The following is a 22,640-nucleotide window of genomic DNA, read 5'->3' on the forward strand; positions in this document are numbered from 1 at the left end:
CATGAGGATAAATGGGGAATCTGAATAACAACTTTGTATTAGGTAATAGTGTTATAATTTTGTAAAATGTCCTAAGAGAGATACATCCTCAAGTACATAGGGATGCTGTCATGATGTCTGCAACTGACTCTCTAATGAGTGGGGAGAGACAGAAAGAAAGAATAAAGCAAACGTAGCAAAATACTAACTGATGAATCTAGATGCAGTATATATGATTGGTTGTTGTGTTTTTAAAAATTTTTTTTTTTTTTTTTTTAGTGTTTATTATTTTTAAGAGAGAAAGAGACAGAGAGCTAGCAGGGGAGGAGCAGAGAGGAGGGAGACACAGAATCCGAAGCAGGCTCCAGGCTCTGAGCTGTCAGCACAGAACTTGACGCAGGGATTGAACCCACAGACAGCGAGACCACGACCTGAGCCGGTCGGCCGCTTAACCAACTGAGCCACCCAGGCACCCCTTAAAATTTTGTTTTGATGTTTGTTTATTTTTGAGAAAGAGAGAGAGAGAGAGAGAGAGCACAAGCAGGGGAGGGGCAGAGAGAGAGAGGGAGACACAGAATCCGAAGCAGGCCCCAGGCTCTGAGCTGTCAGCACAGAGTCCGATGCAAAACTCGGACCCGAGAACTGGAAGATCATGACCTGAGCTGAAGTCAGATGCTTAACTGACTGAGCCACCCAGACGCCCCAGTTGTTGTGCTATTTTGCAACTTTCTATAGGTTCACTTTGCTTGTTCATGGATATGTTCATGGATATCCTGGGTCATAAAACAAACCTTAACAAATTTACAGAACTGAAAATCAAACCATGTTCTCTGACCATAATAAACTTAAGGTAGAAATCAGTAACTGAAAGAAATTGGAAAATACCCAAATACTTAGAAATTAACACATTTCTAAACAATCCATGGGTCAGAGAGGAAGTCTCAAGGGAAATCAGAAGATATTTTGAATTATCTTTTGAAATGCAATATATTTTGAAATGCAAATACCAAAATTTGTAGGGTACAGTTAAAGTAGTGATTGGGGAAAATTTATACTATTTAAAATGTGTTAGAAAACAAGAAATGTCTCAAATCAACAATCTAAGCTAAGCTTCTACCTTAAGAAACCATAATAAGAACAAAATAAACCCGAACAAGCAACATGACAGATATAATAAACATAAGAACAGAAAACAATAAAATGGAAAGCCAGAAAACAGAAAAAAAAAATCATTTAAAAACATGGTTCTTTCAAATGACTGATGAAGACTGGCAAAGATAAAAAGAGAAAAGAAAAAGACATAAATTACCAATATCAAAAAATGAAAGAGAGGTCATCACAACAGATCCCATAGCAATTAAAGGGATAGTAAGAGAATAATGCATATACTCTACGCATATAAATTGAACAACTCAGATGAAATAGTACATTTCCAAGAAAAGTACAAATTATCAAAATCCACCAAAGAAAAATAGATATACAGAATAGTCTTGTATGTATCTATTTTAAAAACTGAATTTGTAATTCAAACCCCTCCAGAAAAGAAAACTCGAAAACAAAATTATTTCAGTCACAATTTCTACCAAATATTGGAAGAAGGAATAATGCCACTTCTATACAATATCTTCCAGCAATCAGAAGGTGAGGGAACTTTGCCACTGCATTTTACAGAGGGCAATGTTATCCTGATACCAAAACCAGACAAAAACATTACAAGAAAACTATGACTTAGAAAACTAGATTAAGTCACCTATGAACATAAATGGAAAATCCTCAACTAAATTTTAGCAAAATGAAAAAACAGATTAATACTTCATGAGTGGGACTTACCCCAGGAATGTAAAGCTAATTCTAATTCAACATTCAAAAATCAATCCATGCAATCCACCAGACCAAAAAACTAAGAACAAAAAAATATATGATATCAATAGCTGCAGAAAAACATCTGACAAAACCAAACAGCCACTCAAGATAAATACTTGGCAAACCAGGAATTAAAGGAAACTTCCTTTATGCTACAGGGTATTTACAAGAAACTCATACATTTATAAATATATGTATATTTAATTAAAGATGAAAAACAACGCTATTCCCCTAACACTAAGAAAAAGGAAAAGGTGGGGCGCCTGGGTGGCTCAGTCGGTTGAGCATCCGACTTCGGCTCAGGTCATGATCTCGCAGTCCGTGAGTTTGAGCCCCGCGTCGGGCTCTGTGCTGACAGCTCAGAGCCTGGAGCCTGTTTCAGATTCTGTGTCTCCCTCTCTCTCTGACCCTCCCCTGTTCATGCTCTGTCTCTGTCTCAAAAATAAATAAACGTTAAAAAAAAAAAAATTTTTTTAAAGAAAAAGGAAAAGGATATCCACTCTCACAATTTCTATTTAAAATTGCATTTGAAGTCCTAGCCAGTGTAATAAGGTTAAGGGAAAAAATAAAAGGCATTCAATTTGGAAAGGAAGAGCTAAAATCATCCTTATCGGAAGATAGTATGATCATCTATGTAGAAAATCCCAAGGAATCTACAAAAAAGATCCCAGAATTCATAAGTGAGTTTAGCAAAGTCAAAATGCAAACATCAAGTGTTATTTCAATACACTAACAACAAACAACTGGAAACTGAAACTTTTTTAAATACCATTTTCCAATACCTCCAAAACACTTAAATTCATAAACATAAGTCTAATAAACCATGAAGTATGCTTAACACCACAAAATGCTGAAGAAATCAAGAACTTAAATAAGTGAAGAAGCTTACCAAATTCATAAGCTGGAAGACAATATAATAAAGATGTCAATTCTCTCCAAACTGACCTATAGATTTAACACAATCCCAATCAAAATCCCCACAGGATTTCTTATAGTTAGAAACAAGCTGATTATAAAATTTACATGGAACAGTAAAAGAGCTAGATGGGTGAAAACAATTTTGAAAAAGAATCCAAAGAAACAGACTATACAAACAGACCCACACAATTACAGCCAATAAGTTTTTTTTAACATTTATTTATTTATTTTTGAGAGAGGGAGGGGGGGAGAGAGAGAGAGAATGGGGAAGGGGCAGAGAAAATGAGGGAGACAGAATCTCAAGCAGGCTCTGCGCTGTCGGCACAGAGCCCCTATGCGGGGCTCAAACCCATGAACCTCGAGATCATGACCTGAGCCAAAATGAGGGGTCGGACGCTTAACTGGCTGAGCCACCCAGGTGCCCCCAGCTAATTAGTGTTTGACAAAGCAACCGCTAACCTTAAAAATAAAACTGCCATTTATTCTACCAGCAAAAGATGAGTTCATTCAGGAATAGCAGAGATGGCAATCCAGGACAAGCAAGCTGCTGCAGACCCACCCGCAAACCCAGAGAATAAGGTGAGAAGTGCTCTTTTACAGAGAAGGGGGGGGGAGTTGGGATGGGCTGTTGTAAACTAAAAGTCCACTAGAGTAAACCGGGAGCTGGAAGTATGGTGGATTCTCATTGGATGGCTGGGCTGCTGCGGGGGGTGGGGGAGGGGGGTGAAGGGCTGCGGGTGTAAGAAACCTTCCTTCCTCCTGCTAAGATAGTAAAGTAGTACCTAAGGGCAAGGCAAGGCAAGGCAAGGCGCCCTCTCTTCCCGCTGGCTGTGCCACTGACAAGAGACCGGATTGAAAGCTCCCCCTGCTGGCACCCAACTGCATTCTAAGCAAAGTTCTTTTATTAGTTCTCACAGTACAAATACAATTCAATGGAGAAAGGGCAGTTTTTCATTTTCAACAAATGGCTTTGGAACAACTGGACATCCACCTACAAAATAATCAACCTCGACCCAACAATTAGACATCTATTTACCAAAAAAATGAACCTCAACCTATCATACTTTAAACAGGAGTTAACTCAAATTAGATCATAGACCTAAATGTATAACATAAAATTATCTAACTTTTAGAAGAATAGACAGAGGGAAATCCTTGAGACCTAGTGCTACACAGTTCTTACCTATAATCCCAAAGGCATGATCCATTTAAAAAAAATTTTTAATCAATAAATTGGGCTTCATCAGAATTTTAAAACATTTGCTTTGAAAAACAGTGTTAAGAGAATGATTAGAAAAGCTACCTACTGGGATTTGTGCAAATCACAAATCCAACATAGGAACTGTATCTAGAATACATAAATAACTCCCAAAATGTAACTGTAAGAAAACCACCCAATTAAACAAACAAACAAACAAACAAACAAATAAACTAAAGAACAGGCCAAAGATTTTCAAAGGAACTTCACAGAAGACATACAGACGGCAAATAATCACAAGAAAAGATTGTCAACACCTTCAGCCATTAGGAAAACGGAAATTAAAGCTACAATGAGTTTTAGTACCGATTAGAATGACTAAAAATTTTTTTTGAATTGAGAATACCTAATGCTGATGAGGATGTGAAGCAAATGGAAACCTCATACTCTACTGATAGGAAGGCAAAATGCCACAACCACTTTGCAAAACCATTTGGCAGTCTCTCTCTCTCTCTCCCTCTCTCTCTCTCTCTCTCTCTCTCTCTCTCTCTCTCTCACACACACACACACACACACACACTCTAACACTACCTTTACCATATGACTCAGCAATTCCCATCCTAGGGATTTACCCTAGGGAAATAAAAACCTATGTTCACCCAAAAACCTGTGCACAAATGTTTACTACAGCTTTAATAATAACCACCAAAACCTGGAAAGAACCTAAATGTTCTTCAAAGGGTGAGTAACTAAAATGTACATCCATATGATGGACTAATAATCAATAACTATGATACACACAACAGCATGAATGAATTTCAAAGACCTTACGGTAAGGGAAAGAAATCAGCCTCAAAAGATTATATTACTGTATGACGCCATTTATAAGACATCTGGAAAAAGCAAAATTATAGGGACTAAGACCAGAGCATTAGCTGCCAGAACTCTGGGATGAAGAAAGGGTCTGACCACAAAGAGACAGCACATAGGAATTTTTTGGCATTATGGAATGTTCTGTATTCTAATTGTGGTGATGGTTACATGAGCCTAGAACTGTATATACACACATATACCAAAAAAAAAAATCATTTAATATATATATGTGTATTAATATGTATGTGTGTATATACACACATATATATACTTTGATTATGACAGGCTATAAGGCAGTACACATCTGTCAAGGTTCATTCAATATTAAAATTGGTGAATTTTTTCATGTAACTTATATCTCAATAAAGCTGTTTTAAAAATTGCTAAAATGATGGGGCACCTGGGTGGCTCAGTCAGTCGAGCACCTGACTCTTGACCTCAGCTCAGGTCATGATCTCAGGATTCCTAGGATCCAGCCTAGCATCGGGCTCTGTTCTGACAACACAGAGCCTACTTAGGATTCTCTCTCTCTCCCCTCCCCTGCTCTTTCTCTCTCTCACGCTCTCAAAATAAATAAATAAACATTTTTTAAATAATTAAAATGAAATATAGTAAAATAGTACTGATAATACAGTACTAGTGAATGATAATATGATCCTCACTGGTTTTTTTTCAGCATTTAAAAAAAGTAATTGGTAAGAATATATAATGCTTTTTAACCAACATATTTTTATAACTGATTAAAAGAAAATGATATGCACACTCTACATCAAACTGTCCTTGGCCCTCTTGTTAGCACTTAAGTTTTCAACTCTGTGGCTAACAAGGACAGCACAAGAAACCACTGGTAAGTTCATTAAAGCCTTGCTTTAAATGTTTTAAGGAAACAGCACATAAAACGTTCATTCAAACAAAAAGTCTGCCCCACCAGATGCTTCCTATAAAGAGGAACCTTATTCTATTACTCAACTACCAATGAAATATTTATGGAGGTTGCTTAAAATACCCACATTGTACACACTGCTAAAATTCTCAGCAACACTCGAAAGAATATGTATCCTGCGTACAGGTAAAGAAGTTTTTAAAAAATAAGAAAAAGGCAAATAAGCCTTCAGAAGGTGAATGCAAACACCAGACCGGCCCAGGTGAATACAATGAGGTACAGGCACCCTATTTTCCACAACAATGCCAGCCTAGTTCTCCACTTAATACCACTTCCCTCATGAAGTTTTCTCGGGCTACCCCCATCGGGCTGGACTGGAGACCCTTCGAAATGTTTCCATATACCCTCTACTTTCTTTATCATTGCAACTGTCACACTGCGTTATACCAGCTGATAACTTGCTTTTTCTAATCAATCCATCTCTAAGAGGTCGGGCACCACACACTCTTGTGTCTTGTACGTTCCAGCCTGAATCATAAAGAGACAGTTACCAAGTGCCCAACGGCTGCCCAGGTGGCTGGACACATTTAAGAATTTCTTGAAGGCAATGGGATGCAAAGAGAGTCCCACGGTCTTCAGACTCAGATCTAGTACAGATCACCCCATTGTTTTTTGTCCATCACTCTTAGAATTAAACTCCCTGCCATGGGCACAGAGAGGTGTATGATCTGGTCCCCACTCTCCTCGCCAGCCTCGTCCTATTATCACCCTGTCACGCAATGTTCCAGCCCCACCGGCCTCCTTTCTGGTCCTCAAATAAGCCAAGCCCCTGTCTGCCCACACAGCTCTTCCCGCAGCACGTGCCCGGTGCTCGGCTCCAATGGCACCATCTCGGAGGCCCTTCCCGACTACCCAATCTCAAGAGGTCCCCACCACTGTGACTGCCACCTGAGTCACTCCTGAACACAGAACTCTTGGTTTTCTTGCTAGAACTTTTCACAATCTGTACTCCTTTATTTATGATCATGCCAATTACATGAATATAATCCACTTGGGGACAGGGATATTATCCGTTTATGCCTGTTTGCCTTAAGGCTTTAGCACAGTGTCTGGAGGGGATGCTCAGTCGACCTCTGTTAACGCACACACAAACGAATGAATGAATACAATCCAGACCACCTTACTAGCTGTAGGACCTCAGTCAAGTTCATCCTTCTGTGCGCCTGGATTCCTTTCTACAGATTACAGGAATACCTATCTCAGAGACCTACTACAGGATTGAAAGAAATTAGTTCGAACGTTTGGTACTGTGCCTAGCACAGTACAAGAACGTAAAATATATTAATATTTTTCTCATTTGTATCTCCCCCTTTAAGAGAATCGACCTCAAGAAGAGAAAAAAGAAACAAAAACCTCGAGCTGGAAAAAGTGAAAACAGCTTACCATACACCAGGAATAAATACCCCCCAAGATAAAACCCACCACACACGACTTAGAAACCTAACGCTGACAAGCAAGCTGACGCGTGAGCTGTACTTTGCCGCATCCCAGCCCCCGGAGCCGCAGGGCGACTGTGGACTGCAGTCATCCGAGCCGGGAAACGTCCCAACGTGATCACGGGGTGGTGCTTTCCGAAGCTGCAGGGAGGCCCCAGCGCGCAGCAGGACAGATTCTGAAGGAGCTGCTGTCACCCTGCCTGCCTCCCTCGGCCAAAAGCCTTGCCTGGCCTAGAGCTCCATCAGGAAGGGAAGACAGACAAAATCCAACAACGCAGGAAAGAATCAGGACAACTCCAACCAGGCCCCGCTGAAATCGCAGCAATTCACCTGACTCTGGAGATCGGTTTCAGCAGCTTGCTGGAGCCGGGGTCCCCAAAGCTGAGGCTCACCCCAAGGCATCTTTGGACCCGAGGCAGCCGGAGCTAAGAGCAAGGGGGCCATGGGGTCAACAGAAACAGACTGAACTCCCAAGGCCACCAACCTGTGAGCCATGTGACCTTGGAAAAACTATTTAACATCTCTGAGCCACTGTTGGCTCATCTATAAATAAGGATAAAAATCAGTCACCTCACGGGAGTGTCGTGACAACACCATGAGCTAAGGCACCTGGCAAGCGGGAAATGGAGGACAGCCATTTCTCACTCAAACCCTCAACGGACACATCTTTTGGGCCACCGTCAACTTTTTTTATGCTCCTTGAAAGTCCAAAAACTGTTAGACCACTCACCTAGACGTCATAAAAACCATGACCTCCTGCCGCTCCAAGTTCATCTCTGGTCGACAACACCGCACGTGAGGTAATTCTGCCAGCAACAGCTCAACGAGGTGCATAAAATGAGGAGGACACTTTGGAATCAGTTTCTGAGTCCAATACTCTCCCTCGCGTCTTCAAATCATAAAAACGGTTACTAGGCAAACATCTGCTTATTAACAAACAATACTGCAGCAGTAACAGAATTTAGAAACTGAGCCCCAAGCAACACTTGGAATATACCCACATTATGAAACCAACTCCTTTTATATTCCTTCCAGCCTAGCATTACATCCTCAGTATTTTTCACGTTGCTGCAGAACCGCACATAAGTATCAAGTCAATGACAGCGCTAGGTACCACTGAACTGATTCACAGTCAGTGATTTAGCCGTTTCTCTGCTGAGCATTTATGGTTTCAGGATGTCCCGTGGAAAGCAGACAGGCTGTACCATCAAAGCCTTCTTTACAGTTTCTCAACACACCAAGCTCACAGGCAAGTCATTTGATCTCTCCAACCTCAGCTTCCTCATCTGTGAAACACCTTCCTCAGGAACTTGTTGCAAGACAGAGAGATAACAAATGTAAAACATAATTCCCTTGTCCCAATTTTTCCCAACCGTACACAATGTGGCAACAAACAGCTTCACGCACACGGCATTTTCCTCCCGCTGGGTTGTTTCCCTAGGACAAATTTCCCCCAAAACAGATTACGAGGCTCAAGAGTAATACTATTTTTATGACCATAAAAATCTCTTTCCAAATGGCCTTCAAAAAGATTGTAAAAATTTACACTGCCCAGCCGGCCATCTGGCCAGGTTTTTGGAGGGCAAAGGTATGAGAACATACAGCCTTCAATGGTAAGCGGGAGGCCAAGGATGAACCAGAAGCACGGGTGAACCCCGGCGCTTAGCACCGACCAGACATTCCACCGGCCACAAGCCAAACTGGAATCCAAAGGCCCTCGGTGCCGGCCAGCCCCATCCTGAACACAGCCAGCACCACGGAGAGTGGCTGCAGCACGCAGTCTGCCAACTACAGGCAGTCCTCAGCCCCTTCCACGGACTCGCATCCACATGGTTCCTGGTCTCCTGCCTCGTTCTAAACGCACCCCTCACGCTGCGTCCCTAGCCTCGGCTTGCCTGGTTGCTGCCTGCTCTCCTGTAAGGTGGGCTCTGCGTGCCCCCACGCCGACTACAAGTTCTGTCCCCCTCCCACTACACAGTCCTGGCATTCCCGATTCAATCCTTATCACAACCCAATGAGACAAAAATTATTTTCCCATTTTACAGACAAGGTAACCAAAATGTACAGATCTAGTTTCTTCTACAAGCTCGTCTGTCTATTTACTTACTCAACAAATACTTATCAAGCGCCCACCGTCCTGTCGGGCGCTGAGTACTAGGGCTAAAGGAGACGTACGTTAAGCAAGCACACAAATAAAACACCGAAGTACAAATAGTCGTAAGATCCATGGTGGAAAAGGCCGGTGCTGAGTGCCTGCTGTCAGACAAGATAATGGGGGTTTCCAGAGAGCTGGGGAAGGAGTTAGGGGCGGCCTCTCTAACAAGGTCACACTTCAAGCTGAGACACGAAGGTCCTGCCACTCAAGGAGGGAAAAAGGATTCTAGGCAGAGGGAGAAGCACGGAGAAGGCCCTGCCCGTGTGGGTTAGTGAGAGCAGGCTGTGTGGCCGGAGCACAGGCTGTGAGGGAAGGAGGCATGTGCTGACCTCAGCAACACGGAAGCAGCCCCTTACACAGGGCCGGGTCTCCGCCTGCCTCAGCTAAGACCAGGAACTTTGAACACAAAGGAACAGGGACCTGGGCACAGAACACCAGCACCTCGGGCAGGCGGGTATGAGACAAGAGCAGCAGAATTTACCCTAAGGACATAATCACGTAACTGTAAAATGACCTACACGAGGAGACTCATCAAAGCTTTGTAAGAGTGAAAAATTCAAAACAACCTGGAATGTCCCACACTAAGAGATTATGTAAATTATGGTTCAAGCCCTTCCTTTTAATACAAGTCTTTCTGAACTAGTAGTCGTGAAATAATGCTGTCCACCAGTATTAAGAGAGGCAGAAAGCTACCCATGCCATGCTCTGTCCCAAAGGTCACAGAAAAAGCCAGAATTAAATTCTTCTATATACAGATAAAGATAGCTACCTGGACTGGATATACTGATCCAGATTCTGGGTCTCCTCCACTCACCAAAAAAATGTTGAGACAGAGAGAGAAAGAGAAATTGACTGCCTGAGTACCCAGAACAGGCCACACTACACAGCACGGTGTCTTACAAAACGCTGCCTCTGCCAGGCCTCCTCCGGTTGAGGTCCGGGAGCCCCCACTGCGCTGTCACCTGGAAAGGACCAGTAAGACAGGCAGACTTGCCAGCTCCTCCCCCTAAGGCCTGCCCTACAGGTGATTACCACCTCACCTGATGCAGGTATAGACAAAGGATCGGCAATGCAAAGACCCACAAGGAGGCAAGTGGCTTTCACACAGAGGGGACAGCAGAGGACAGCAGGAAAGGCCGCCTGTGTGGAAGACCTGGTTCCCAGCCTGGAAGAGTCAGCGCCCTCTCTGGGCTTCAGAGCGCCCGTGTGTCAAACGAAGGGACGGGATGGTCTCCCCCAGATCCCAGTCTCAGCCTCACTTCTTGACCTCTCCCGACCACAGCCACGTAGCTCCAGCACCACCCCACAGAGCAGCCTTTCAGTGACAGCCTGTTGCCAGGCCTCCAGCCCAGGGGGCTTTTTTTTTTTTTTTTTTTTTAATTTTTTTTTCAACGTTTTTTATTTATTTTTGGGACAGAGAGAGACAGAGCATGAACGGGGGAGGGGCAGAGAGAGAGGGAGACACAGAATCGGAAACAGGCTCCGGGCTCCGAGCCATCAGCCCAGAGCCCGACGCGGGGCTCGAACTCAGCCCAGAGCCTGACGTGGGGCTCGAACTCACGGACCGCGAGATCGTGACCTGGCTGAAGTCGGACGCTCAACCGACTGCGCCACCCAGGCGCCCCAAGCCCAGGGGGCTTTTGAGAGTACAACTCTGGTCTTTTCCCTCCCAGATAAGCATCCCCCACCGGCCGTCCTTCGTCTTCAGGACAGAGGTCAACCAAAGCAGGGTAACATACGAGACCCCTGACCCCTGCCTTCTTCAGTGGCCTCACTGCTCTCAGGACCCCCTGACACAGCCTCCTTCCAGCCAACGGGAACTTACAATCCCCTAAACTCCTTGCGCCCAGCACACCTCTCGCTGCGCTTGCCCAGGTGAGTCCCTGTGCCTGGGATGCTCTCCCAGTCCTCTCACCTTGGTTAATCCCTACTTGTCCCTGATGGCCCAGCTCAAGGAACACTTCCTCCAGGGAGGCTTCCCTGAAACCCCCCAGCCAGGTTCAGAGCCCTCCTCTGTGCCCCACAGCGCTCTGTACTTCCCTCTGTCACTGCACCATTTTCCCATCTATCTCCCCAACCGGCCTGTGAGTCTCATGACAGGGAAACCTCCCTGGTCTTAATCTACTGCAGACTCCCGAGCCTCAGACCACAGACTGGCACAGAGCATATATCTGAAAATATCTGTTGATGAATGGATGAACTCTGAGCAAACCAGAAGAAGGCCGAGGTCTTGCTAGACCTTAGCTAATAGACCCTGATGTCCAGTTACCCAGCAGCTGAGACTAGCATAAGAGGAATCATGAACTTCCTTGTAAATCAAAAGTATTCCACCCCCTCCTTAATATGCATGCTGACTTTAAAATTAGCATTCGACGCCAACAGCATTTCCTACAAGCATCCCACAGAAAGTTCGGACCACCTCTGCGTAGAGCTCATGCGCGTAACAGCTCAGGCCAAATGAAACATTTCAGCGACTCATAAAGACTTGAAAGGGAGACACTGGGAACACTGTGGTCATTTCAATTTCAACAGCAGAATTTGCTCTTGAAAATGCTACAATAAAAAATATTAATGCCATAAAAACCTAACAGCAGCCGGAGGACCACAGCCATAAAGAAAAAGCATAAATCCTGAAATGTATCGGCACAGAAGACTCCCTCTCGCCTTCCAGAACAACAGCATTTAGGTCATCCAGAACCCATCTGGAGAAGGGACACTTGAATCACACGGCAGAGTAGAAAAACTAATAACGAATTTAACAACAGTGAAGAGGAGAGGAGCTCTGCGTCGGGCCGAGAGGTGCTCACTTAATCCTGCCAGCAGCCTGAAGAAGCAGAAACTGTCAACACCCCCAGTCTAAAGACAGTGCAGACAGATTACGCGACTGGCCCGAGGTCACTCGTGAGCAGTGAACCTGCAGGCAGCCTGGGTCCAGGGGCCACGGTCTGCCAGGTCACATCCCTGCACCTCAGTTTCTCCTAGGGTCGGACTCAAGTCTAAGATTCCTTCCGGCTCAAAAAGCAGACAATAACACGCGAAACGAAAATTCTAAGATTCTGTTAAGTTTTTCCACCTAGGAATAAAATTCAAAGCCGTGCCCTTCAAAAATTAAATAACTCTGTGTCTTGCGGATCGGCTTCCATATTAAAGTAACATACATGAAGAGCTAAATCTTTCAAGTGCCCAGCTCAGAGCAAGAGCTCAATAAACAGTGGCTATTCTTACTCTGAGGATAAAACAGAAACAGCCATTTAATAGCAGAGCACGTTTTAATTATACACGATGTGGAATAATCAAATCTCATTTGATTGAGGCCCCAGACCCCACAGCATAGATGGAGTTGTACAGTTGAAATGAGAACAACTCAAAGCTCAGAAATTACTTGTTTCCATTAGAGATCTGACAAGTCATTTCTTCAATTGGTCACTGGTGGTTTGCAGATAACTATTAGCAGTAATGAGTATTCTAAATTAAATCCAGAGACAGTACCGCTCTGTTCTGTAAAGACAACTGGGGAGGGAGAGACGTAACTGTGGAACGTCCTTCTCTCCGTCCTCCGTCTTCTCCCTGATAAATATCTCCTGTGTCTTGCATAGTATGGATTTCATTTGGCTGCAAACGAAGAAGGGTCTAATTCTTCCCATGACAAATGAGAGCGCTGAACAGGTAACTTGTTAAGGAGAATTGGAATTGGGAAAATAACCTTATTTTCCTGTTCCTTGACAACAAACCCCCTCTGTTAACAAATGGAAGACACAATGCGGGAAGACACTAAGCATGGAGGCCAAATCCATCACCACGTAAGGCGTCCTCAGATGCTATACACAACCGCCCTGGGTGCAGGCTGCTCGCGTTTTGTTCCACAGCAACAAAGATGAAGCCTATGAAAAGCAAGGAGGTGGCACAGAGCAGCGGCAGGAATAAAGGTTTTGGAATCCTTAAAAACCTGGATTCAAATCCCAGCCCCACCACTCAAGTATCACGTGACTGTAAGCGAGTCTCTCCTAGGCTTACGACTTATCTGTAAAATGTAAAATACCTCAAAGAGTTATAGCAAGGATTAAGTGGGGACCATCAATAACACGCCTCACGTTACAGGGAAGCCCTTGGCAAATATTAGCGCCTCTCCGCTGGGCAGTATGGTAATATCCTGACGTTCAGGACCCCAGAAATACGTCAAACTCCCCAAAGCTGGAAATTGCTGGTCCTGTCAGAACCCGCATCTGGCCCGGGACAGAAGGGCCGGCTGCACAGGTAGGGAACAGCCGTACGGAGAGTGCCCCCAAGAGCCAGCACCGCCCGCAACTCTGGCGTGATCCAGCTTCGACACCTCGCAAGAAATACAGCTCCCGCCTGGGCCTGCCTGGACCGCGGCAGCAGACGTGATTTGTTAGGGATGATGATCTGGTATCTCCACTTACATTTTCAAAGTCCTTCATGTTCCGTGCTCTGGTGGGAGACACTGTTTCTTCGGACACATTTGGGAGCACTATAAAAAGGTAAAACAGACACAGGAAAACGGCATGGTACGCAAACCACCCAGCATCCCTGTTAGGGAACAGAGCCCAGAAAAGAAAAAAACAAAAACATGAACAGCTTCCACAGTACATTCTGCTGGCACTTTCTGTCTACTGTGATTTACTGACTTGAGTCCAGGGAAAGCTCTAAACCATTATATTTCAGGTATTTACAAATTACTTCAAGGAGCCCCAGTGTAACCTGTCGGAGAACGAACCCACAAAACGCACTGGGCATGTGGCCAACCCCAACTGTCCCGATAGGTGCTTCCTCTGTGATCGTCAGGAAGTTATTTCACTGAACGGGATACCACCTTCCCGTGTCAGCAATTCAAGCATGTCTAACTGCCTGGGGTTGGCAAATTTTTTCTTAAAACGCCAGACAATCAATATTTTAGGCTCTGTAGGCCATAAGCAAAGCCTAAAATCTGTCGTAACTGGCCAACTCTTCTGCTGGAGCACAACAGCCACAGACAATTCATAAGTAAGGAAGCTGTGTTCCAAGAAGTGTTTTCAAAAGCAGGCAACAGGTTGAAAACTGCCCCATCCTTGCTTTAGGGCGATTACAGACTTTGCCACCGCCCAAAGCTTTTCACAGCTCCTCTACTCCAACAAACATTCATCGCACACCTCCTCTGTGCCAATCACCATCCTAGTGCTGGGGAAACAATGGTGAGAGAGACACTGATCCCGCCTAAAGGCTCTCGATCTAGTAGGCAAGACAGAGATGCAGACAAACTGGTACCACGCTGTAGAAAGTGCCTGGTGCTTTTTAAGTGTTGGGTGAAATGTGCACTGAGTAAATGAATGAATCCATTCTTCCAACAAATATGCATTGAGGGCCTCCTCTCTGCTAGGCACCATTCTAGATGTGGCCACGTCAGGAAACGAAACAAATGGAGCTGACAGTCTCAAGAGAGAAGACAGACAATGAACAAAATAAGAGGGCAATTAGATAGTATGTTAAAAAGAGATAAAGGCTATGGAGAAAAATTCAGTGGCGAAGGATTGGAAATATCCAGGGTGGGGTGAGGATTGCTATTTTAAGTAAGGTGGCTAAATCAGGAAGGTCTCACTGAGAAGGTGTCCTCTGGGCAGACCTGAAGAAAAGGGCAAAGGGAGATACCTGAGGTGGGAGGGTGCCCAGTGGATGTAAGAACCAGCCGCAGGGGCCCGGAGGACACTAAACAGTGGGACCGCAGGAGAGGAGGTAAGGGAGGTGCTGGGGGGCAGGCTGTGCCTGGCTTTATAGGCTCTTCTCGGGACTGGGGAGCCACCAGAGGGCTCCAAGCTACGGAGGAACATGGCTGGACTTGGGTTTCGACAGGTTCCCTCGGGCTGCCTCGCCGAGACCAGACTGAAAGGAGCTTAGAGGGAGACAAGGGCACCAGCCAGAGTACTGGAACAATCCAGGCCAGAGATCACGGTGGCTTAGCACAGGTAGTAAGATGATACTCAGGGAAGAAGGGGTCTGATTCTGGAGGTTTTTAAAGTCACCAATCAACAGGAATAAATGAAGTAAGTGAAATGTGTAAGTTCCAGAGAGGAAAGAACACCAAAGTGAACCTGGGGAGAGCCAAAGAAGGTGGTGAGCTTTGAGGTGAGTCTTAAAGAGGCAGCAGGCAGATGAAGGCAAAAGGAAGGAGAAACTTCACAGGCAAAGGCCTAGAGGCAGGCATGGCGTTCAGAAACCAGTGGGCACAAGAGGCTCGGAGGTGGAGGTGGGCAGGGGCACACTGTAAAGAACCCTGCGTTGCAGACAAGGGCACACAGATCTGTTTCCCTGGCTCTCAGACACCCCGTGCTCTGCCGAGGCCTGCGTCCCTATCTAGGTCCTACTCGTTCGTCAAGTCTCAGCTCCAGGATCAATGTCTTAAACTCTTGCCTGACCGCCTCCCCCTCATCCTCCCTCACAGCACCTTTTTTTATATGATTTGTCATGACACTTCTCTGTTGAACTATCTTCTAGGCTTGACTGTGACCACGTTCAAGGTTGGATCCCAGTGCTCAGCCCCGGGCTGGGCACAGAGCGATGTACAAACACTGTGGACTGAAGCAAGGAGCAGGCCCATCAATTTTCGGCAGGAAGAATAGCGATTGCTGGATTTTGTGTGTAAGGTAGAAGTCAACAGGTTCTGAAGGAAAACCTGAGGGTGGCCTTTAAGTATTCTCCGGAAATAAACCTCAGGACACTTAACACTGTCTGTTCTAAAAACTTCCTTCTGCAAGTCGCCTCGCTTTGGAAAAGAGAAAAAAACAACCCACAAGTCAAAATATCTCTTCAGATATTTTAAAAAGGCAAATTATTAGCACTTCCCAAAGATACTTCTAATAGCATTCGCTTCTTTCAGAAACAAAACTTGGGAAGAATGCTTAGCAAAAGCCGAGCTGCCCAGCAGAGACGCTCCTCGCAACCCAGCTTCCGCACAACAGACTGCTTATTTCCTCGGCGCCGTGTCCCGTGGTCTGACCAACTATTTGTCTCCAAAGGGCAGGCTGCTGTCGGAATGCTGGGCCTCGGCCAGCAGATGGAAGCCAGCGGCCTGCCGGGAAGGCCTTGGCACACCGCGCTCAGAGGGCAGTGCTCAGGGCCTGCAGCCACGCGGCGGCAGGGGGCAGCAGGCCCTCCACACCTGACCAGGTCACCACTTCGACACGCAGCCTCCGCGCAGGCGCTCGGCTCGGCAAACACCGGCTGAATCTCTACGCGTCTGGTGGCAACAAAAGAACTCCCGAAACAGGGCCTGGAGGACATCAGTTCCCCCAGGCCAGTGTTTAAGAGAGGAGGTGAACAGCAACTCAGTAGGTATGTAAAATACCGAACGCCCACGGGGAGCACCTAGCCATGCCAGGGGAGGCCCTGGGCCCCGGAGACATCGAAGCCCAGTCCTAGGCTCAAGGCCACAAGGCCTTCATGGTCTAGTGTCTACTTCCCTCGCTCTTACTCAAGAGACTGCCCGGCTTTGTATACTTACCACCATTCCCCAAACCAGCAATGGGGCTGATGCCATCCACGTCGTCTGGTAAACTGGGAACAAGGCCACTAGGAGAGAGCATGTGCAGGAGGAGATGAGTTAGTGTTTGAACAGACCGTCAGGACTGCCTGGACTGCACGTGACAATCATCAGGCCGCAGCCAATGAGGGACACACTGCTGAGTGACCCGGGAGACGTGAAGCGCAGAGGTTAAGAACTCAGGCTCTGGGGCTCTAACACTTAATAGCTGAGTGACCTTCAGTAAGGATGGTCATTCATCCATTCATTCATTCATTCGTATATCAAGTGTTCTGTGAGCCATTCATGTGCTCGGTGCAGAAGCACTTTGCCAACTATAAACGTGTTTCTGAGTCCCACTGCGTATTTTACATGGGGATACCAACCCTCTACCTGTAAACATTAAATGAGTTAATGTTTATAACACTCAGCACACAATACTCAATAAATGGTTACCTACTGGTTTTGTCATTCCTAGTATTATCGCTATTAATACACTTTTCACAACCAAAAATAAGCTCCCAAGACGTAGGCACCAATTCAGATGCCTTAAGAATGTCACATAAAAATGCAAAATTCACTGATCCAAGAAATTTTACCGGTTGAATTATAAAAATAGGTTAGGTGAGGATCTGAAGACACTGACAGAAAACTAAGCCATAATAGGAGGCGTGGTTTGACACAAAAGACACTACCCCGGATTCTATTCGAAGCTCTCCCATATACCTCTCCAAGCCTCACTTCCTTCCTCCCTAAAAGGAGAACAGCAGCTACATCGTAAGTAATTGGCAATCAAACAAGACACAAAGTGCTCAGCATGGTACCTGGCATATTGTGGGCACTCCTTAAATGGGAGCAAAATACTGCTGTCACCATGAAACATACAGTGCTTTGTAATTTACAAAAGATTTACCATCGTGAGAGCTGCCCGAGAGGCCACGCGTTTTCAGAGGGGGGCACCACGGCGTAGATAATTTCAGCGGCCTGGCCAGAGTCACACAGCAACCAAGTCAAGAACCCAAATCTTTTCTGTCTAACCCCCAATAATGCTTCCCCATCCCAAGCTATCAACTAGAGACTGAGGGACACTCAGCTTCCCTTCCCAGCAGTGTTCTCTCCACGTTTCTAAATCCAAATCCATCCTGTTCCTAGGACAATTCTGCCTGATCACCAAATTGTGGCGTTGGCAACAGATCTTTGTGGTCAGAACCGAGCAAAAAACTGGAGATCACAAAATTCCAACATCACAAGAATGATTACATAATATGTGTCTGCTGTAAAGATAACTGAGAAAAACTTCAGCAGAATGTGCCTTCAACTATGAAAAACTAAATACATGTACACTAGGGTCACCTCAAATCCTTCTTGGAAACTAGGTGGGCTATATATCCATTAAAAGACAAAGAAAAATATTAAAAATCCTCATTTGTAGGAAAATGGGAGAGATTTCCTCCATTTTAATTTTCTATAATTCTCCATTCCCTCTAATAAGCATCAGTAGAAGGAGACACTCCATTCTCTAAATTGAATAGTAAAAGTTCAAATCAAGTTCGACCACCACCTTCTTTGCAAATGGTGGCCTAGGGGCCCTAGGTCATACACCAGCTTACTGGTCAAGTTTAGCCTACGTCTGGTCTTACATTCCCAGTCTGGGTTCTCTCCACCACAGCCACTAACTTACCACCACTGGCTGAAATGGCCCATCAGTTACTCAAGCCAGGATCAACCACGGTTGAAAACTACATGGCAGGCAAAGCCAAAGAATTTGGTCTCAGACAAGTTTCCAAGAGGCAAACAATGAAGTCTGAAAAATGACATTTGACATCCCAATTATTAAAAGAAACCGCTATTTAATGCAGAAGTTCCTGCCTGGTTCCTGCCAAATTTCCACTTGGGTTTTACATACCCACTTTTAAAATGCTATGAATCTCTGTCATCTGCAATCTCCAGTCAGTTCTAGCCACCCTCCAGCTTCAAGTGGCTCCCTCTCCCCACTCGGATCATTCACTCTTAGCCTTAGGCCTAGGCTGAAATCAGAACTATGCAAGCAAAAGCAGAGGGCTGAGGTACAATCTTATCATGGTATTGATGGGGGAGACTAAGGCGCAGAAAGGAGAAGGAACCTCTTTGCTCAAACTCACAAGGGGTTATCAGCAAAGCAGAGACCAAAATCCAGGTCTCTTTGTGTCCGTGTCACCGCTAACCTGTGCCCGGGGCGCCCAAAGCTCCCATACGAACGCGGCACATGGTCAGCGCCGGTTTCCTCACATGCCAGATACAGCATCATCTAACAACCTTCCCTGCAGGGGCACCCACAGTGAACGAGCACCCCACTAGGATGGGCAGCCTCCTACTGAAGCCTCACCATGGCCCTTCTACAGCAGGTGGCGGTTTTAAAGGCTGCCTTTTTTTTTAATGGGGAAAACAGAAACTCAGAAAAGTCAGTCAACTGAAAAGACCCAAGCTGGCTTGATTTCGAACCCCATGCCCTTAATCTCTATACCGCCCTGGTGCCCCTTACACCTTCCTCAAGGAAGACATGGCGAGCTCCAAACGAACCCAGGCAGAGGACTTCCAGTGATTGGCACAGGGCACGGCCGCTGAGGCTGCTTTTTATGGACTCTCTGTCAAGCAAATGAAGAGATGCTCACCTGTGCTTCACCACCTCGCCCTCCCGTCTTGGTCCTACCGCCACCCAAAAGGCACAGTCACTTTCTGTGCTGTATGTGGCAGCAGGCACCGTCCATTCACACCACAAGACCCAACAAGGTCTAGAGGACTAAGCGTCTCGTTGATAAGGCGTTGGGAGAGCTGGGAATAGAACCGGGCGTCACATTCAGAAAACAATTACAGCAGGTGCACCTCTGTCTGTCTCTTGACAACCCACTTCTCGTTACGTGTTATGTATTCTTAGAGAAGAAATATATAAATACAGAAAATACAGACAAAAGAAGACATACAGGTGGCCGACGGGCACATGAAAAGATGCTCGTCATCACTCATCATCAGGGGAGGTGCAAATCAAAACCACAATGAGGTCTCACCTCCCACCTGTCAGAATGGCTACAATCAAAGAGAAAAGAAGTAAGTATTGGCAAGGACGTGGAGGAACAGGAACCCTCATGCACTGCTGGTGGGAGTGCAAACCGGTACAGCCACTGTGGGAAACAGTATGGAGGTTCCTCAAAAAATTACAACTAGAGGGGCGCCTGGGTGGCTCAGTCGGTTAAGTATCCAACTTCGGCACAGGTCATGATCTCACGGTCCGTGGGTTCGACCCCTGCGTCAGGCTCTGTGCTGACAGCTCAGAGCCTGGAGCCTGCTTCGGATTCTGTGCCTCCCTCTCTCTCTGGCCCTCCCCTGCTCATGCTCTGTCTCCCTCTCAGTCAAAAATAAATAACCATTAAAAAATTTTTTTTCTTAATAAATAAACATTTTAAAAAACTTTTTAAATTAAAATTAGAATTACCACATGACCCAGTAATCCCACTACTGGACATTTACCCAAAGAAAACGAAAACACTAATTTGAGAAGATGCACCCCTATGTTTATCGCAGAATTATTTACAATAGCCAAAGATATGGCCGCTGTGTGTCTTATTCTGCAGCATCTTTTCTTTATGTGTCCTGAAGATGTTTTCATGACCGTACAAACAGATCTACCTTCATGCTTTAACTCCCACAAAGCACTGGACAGCAGTGTTTTTCAAACTTTACTGACCATGACCCATAGACGGAAATATATTAGCCTTGATTCTTGAAGTGCTTTCCATTCTGTACTGTTCTGTTTTTTTAATTCTGGCTGCAACTTACTAAATTGAATTTCATGAGCTGTCAATGGGTCACTGTCTGAAATACACTTTGGAAAGGATGTGTATTTACCCAATCCCCTGACGGTAATGCAATTTGTTTCCAACTTGTTCCTTTTACAAACAATGCTTTATGAATATCCTCATACAGGTCTCCCTGTGCACATGCATGAGAATTTCTCTAAGGTAAAAAGGAGTGGAATTGCTAGGTCAAAATATATTCACATATTTTGAAGGGGCAAAGGATTTGAAAAGACAGTGGACCCTTGAACAACATAAGTAGCACTGCGCAGGTCCACTTATACGGGGATCGTTTTCAATAAATACCGAACAGTACCGTAAATGTATTTTCTCTTCATTGTGCTTTTAATAACATCTTCTTTTCTCTAGCTTACTTTACTGTAAGAATACAGTGTATAATACATATAACACACAAAATATGTGTTAATCGACTGTATACATTATGACTAAGACTTCCGGTTAACAATAGGCCATTAGTAGTTAAGTTTTGGGGGGAGTCAAAAGTTACAAGTGGATTTTCCACTGCGTGGGACATCGCGCCCCCAACCCCCACGTTGTTCAAGGGTGAACCGTATACAAGCGGCTAAAGAAAGCATAAGAAAAACTGTCCGGCATCATTAGTCGTTAGGGAAATGCAAAACGATACCACAGTGAGATATCGTGTCACGCCCCCAAGGATGGCCACGATCAAACGACAGACCAGAAGTGTCCACAAGGCTGTGAAGATATAAGAGCCTTCATACGCTGCTGGTGGGAGCATAAAAAGGTGCAGCCCCTTTGGAAAAGTGTTGGACAGTTCCTCCAAATGTCGAACATACGCGGAGTTAACACATGACCCAGCCATTCTATCCCCAGATATACGCCCACGAGAAACAACACAGGCCCACACAAAAACCGGTGCACAAACGTCTGTAGCAACAATATTCACAACAGCCAAAAAAGCAGAAACCACCCAAATGTCATCAACCAATGAATGAGTGAGGAGGTGGGGTTAGATGAAGCCAGGAGGGTGGCGCCCGCACGAATGGGATTAGTGCCCTCACAAGGGTTCCTCTTCCTCTCTCTGCTCTCCGCCACATTCGGAGAGACGGTGAGAAGTCAGCAGTCTACAACCCGCAAGAGGGCTCTCACCAGAACTCAACCATGCTGGCACTCTGACCCTGGGACTTCCAGTCTCAGAAACTGGAGAAATAAATTCTGTTGTCCATACATCGCCCAGTCTACGGCATTTTTGTTACAGCAGCCCAAGCTAAGACGGGGAGTGATGGGCGGGCATGGGGTTTCTTTTTCAGACGAGGAAACTATTCGGAAATGAGATCAGGGTGATGATGGGACAATTCCGTAAATATACTGAAAATCACTGAACGGTGTATTTTAAATGGGTGAACTTTATGGCATACAAACTGTATTTCAATACAGTGGTTTTTAAAAAACACACATGGGCACATCTTTGACACCAAATTGTGTTCCAGAAAGTCTACCAGTGGACACACTGTGTGTGCGCTCTTTCACAGCTATTACAAAGGAGCATTTCACTACTAAACATGGAGCCTGTATTTACATGGTATTTATCTTTTTAGAGAGTGAACAAAACCGACTCATTCGACAAACATTTGTTGATCCTCTCCTATGTGCCAGACGTGGTTCTAAGTCTGAAGACACAGTCGGGATCAAGCCAGACATGCTCCCGGCCCTTACTAAGCTTATACTGGGGACTGGGAACAGGTTCCTCACACTGGGAACGAGATCCAAGATCAGCCTCGGATCAAGCCTTCAAACCTTCACCTAAATTTCATTCCACCATCTTCCTTTTCCACCTCCTGCCACAGAAGTCCACGAAGGCATTCTCTGCCTGACGAAGTACAACGGTGCACAAACTTACAGGAAAACATATCCTTTTGGTCTGCCCCTAACCAGACAGCAAGCACTTAATGG

The 22,640-nt window shown here is 45.3% G+C and overlaps 1 protein-coding gene across 6 annotated transcripts in view; it reads right to left on the reverse strand.

The window, feature by feature from the left end:
• Positions 1 to 22,640, reverse strand: part of CDK5RAP2 (CDK5 regulatory subunit associated protein 2) — a 170,294-nt gene that overhangs the window by 143,970 nt on the left and 3,684 nt on the right. For all 6 annotated transcript variants that reach the window (XM_042913941.1, XM_042913937.1, XM_042913940.1 and 3 more), the window contains exons 2-3: positions 16,858 to 16,925; positions 13,787 to 13,854 (exon numbers count right to left, since the gene is read on the reverse strand). In XM_042913941.1, the coding sequence (XP_042769875.1) occupies positions 13,787 to 13,854; positions 16,858 to 16,925 (136 nt within the window). The remainder of the gene's footprint in view (positions 1 to 13,786; positions 13,855 to 16,857; positions 16,926 to 22,640) is intronic.

This window comes from Panthera leo, chromosome D4 (genome assembly GCF_018350215.1).
Source record: "Panthera leo isolate Ple1 chromosome D4, P.leo_Ple1_pat1.1, whole genome shotgun sequence".
Lineage (NCBI taxonomy): Eukaryota > Metazoa > Chordata > Mammalia > Carnivora > Felidae > Panthera > Panthera leo.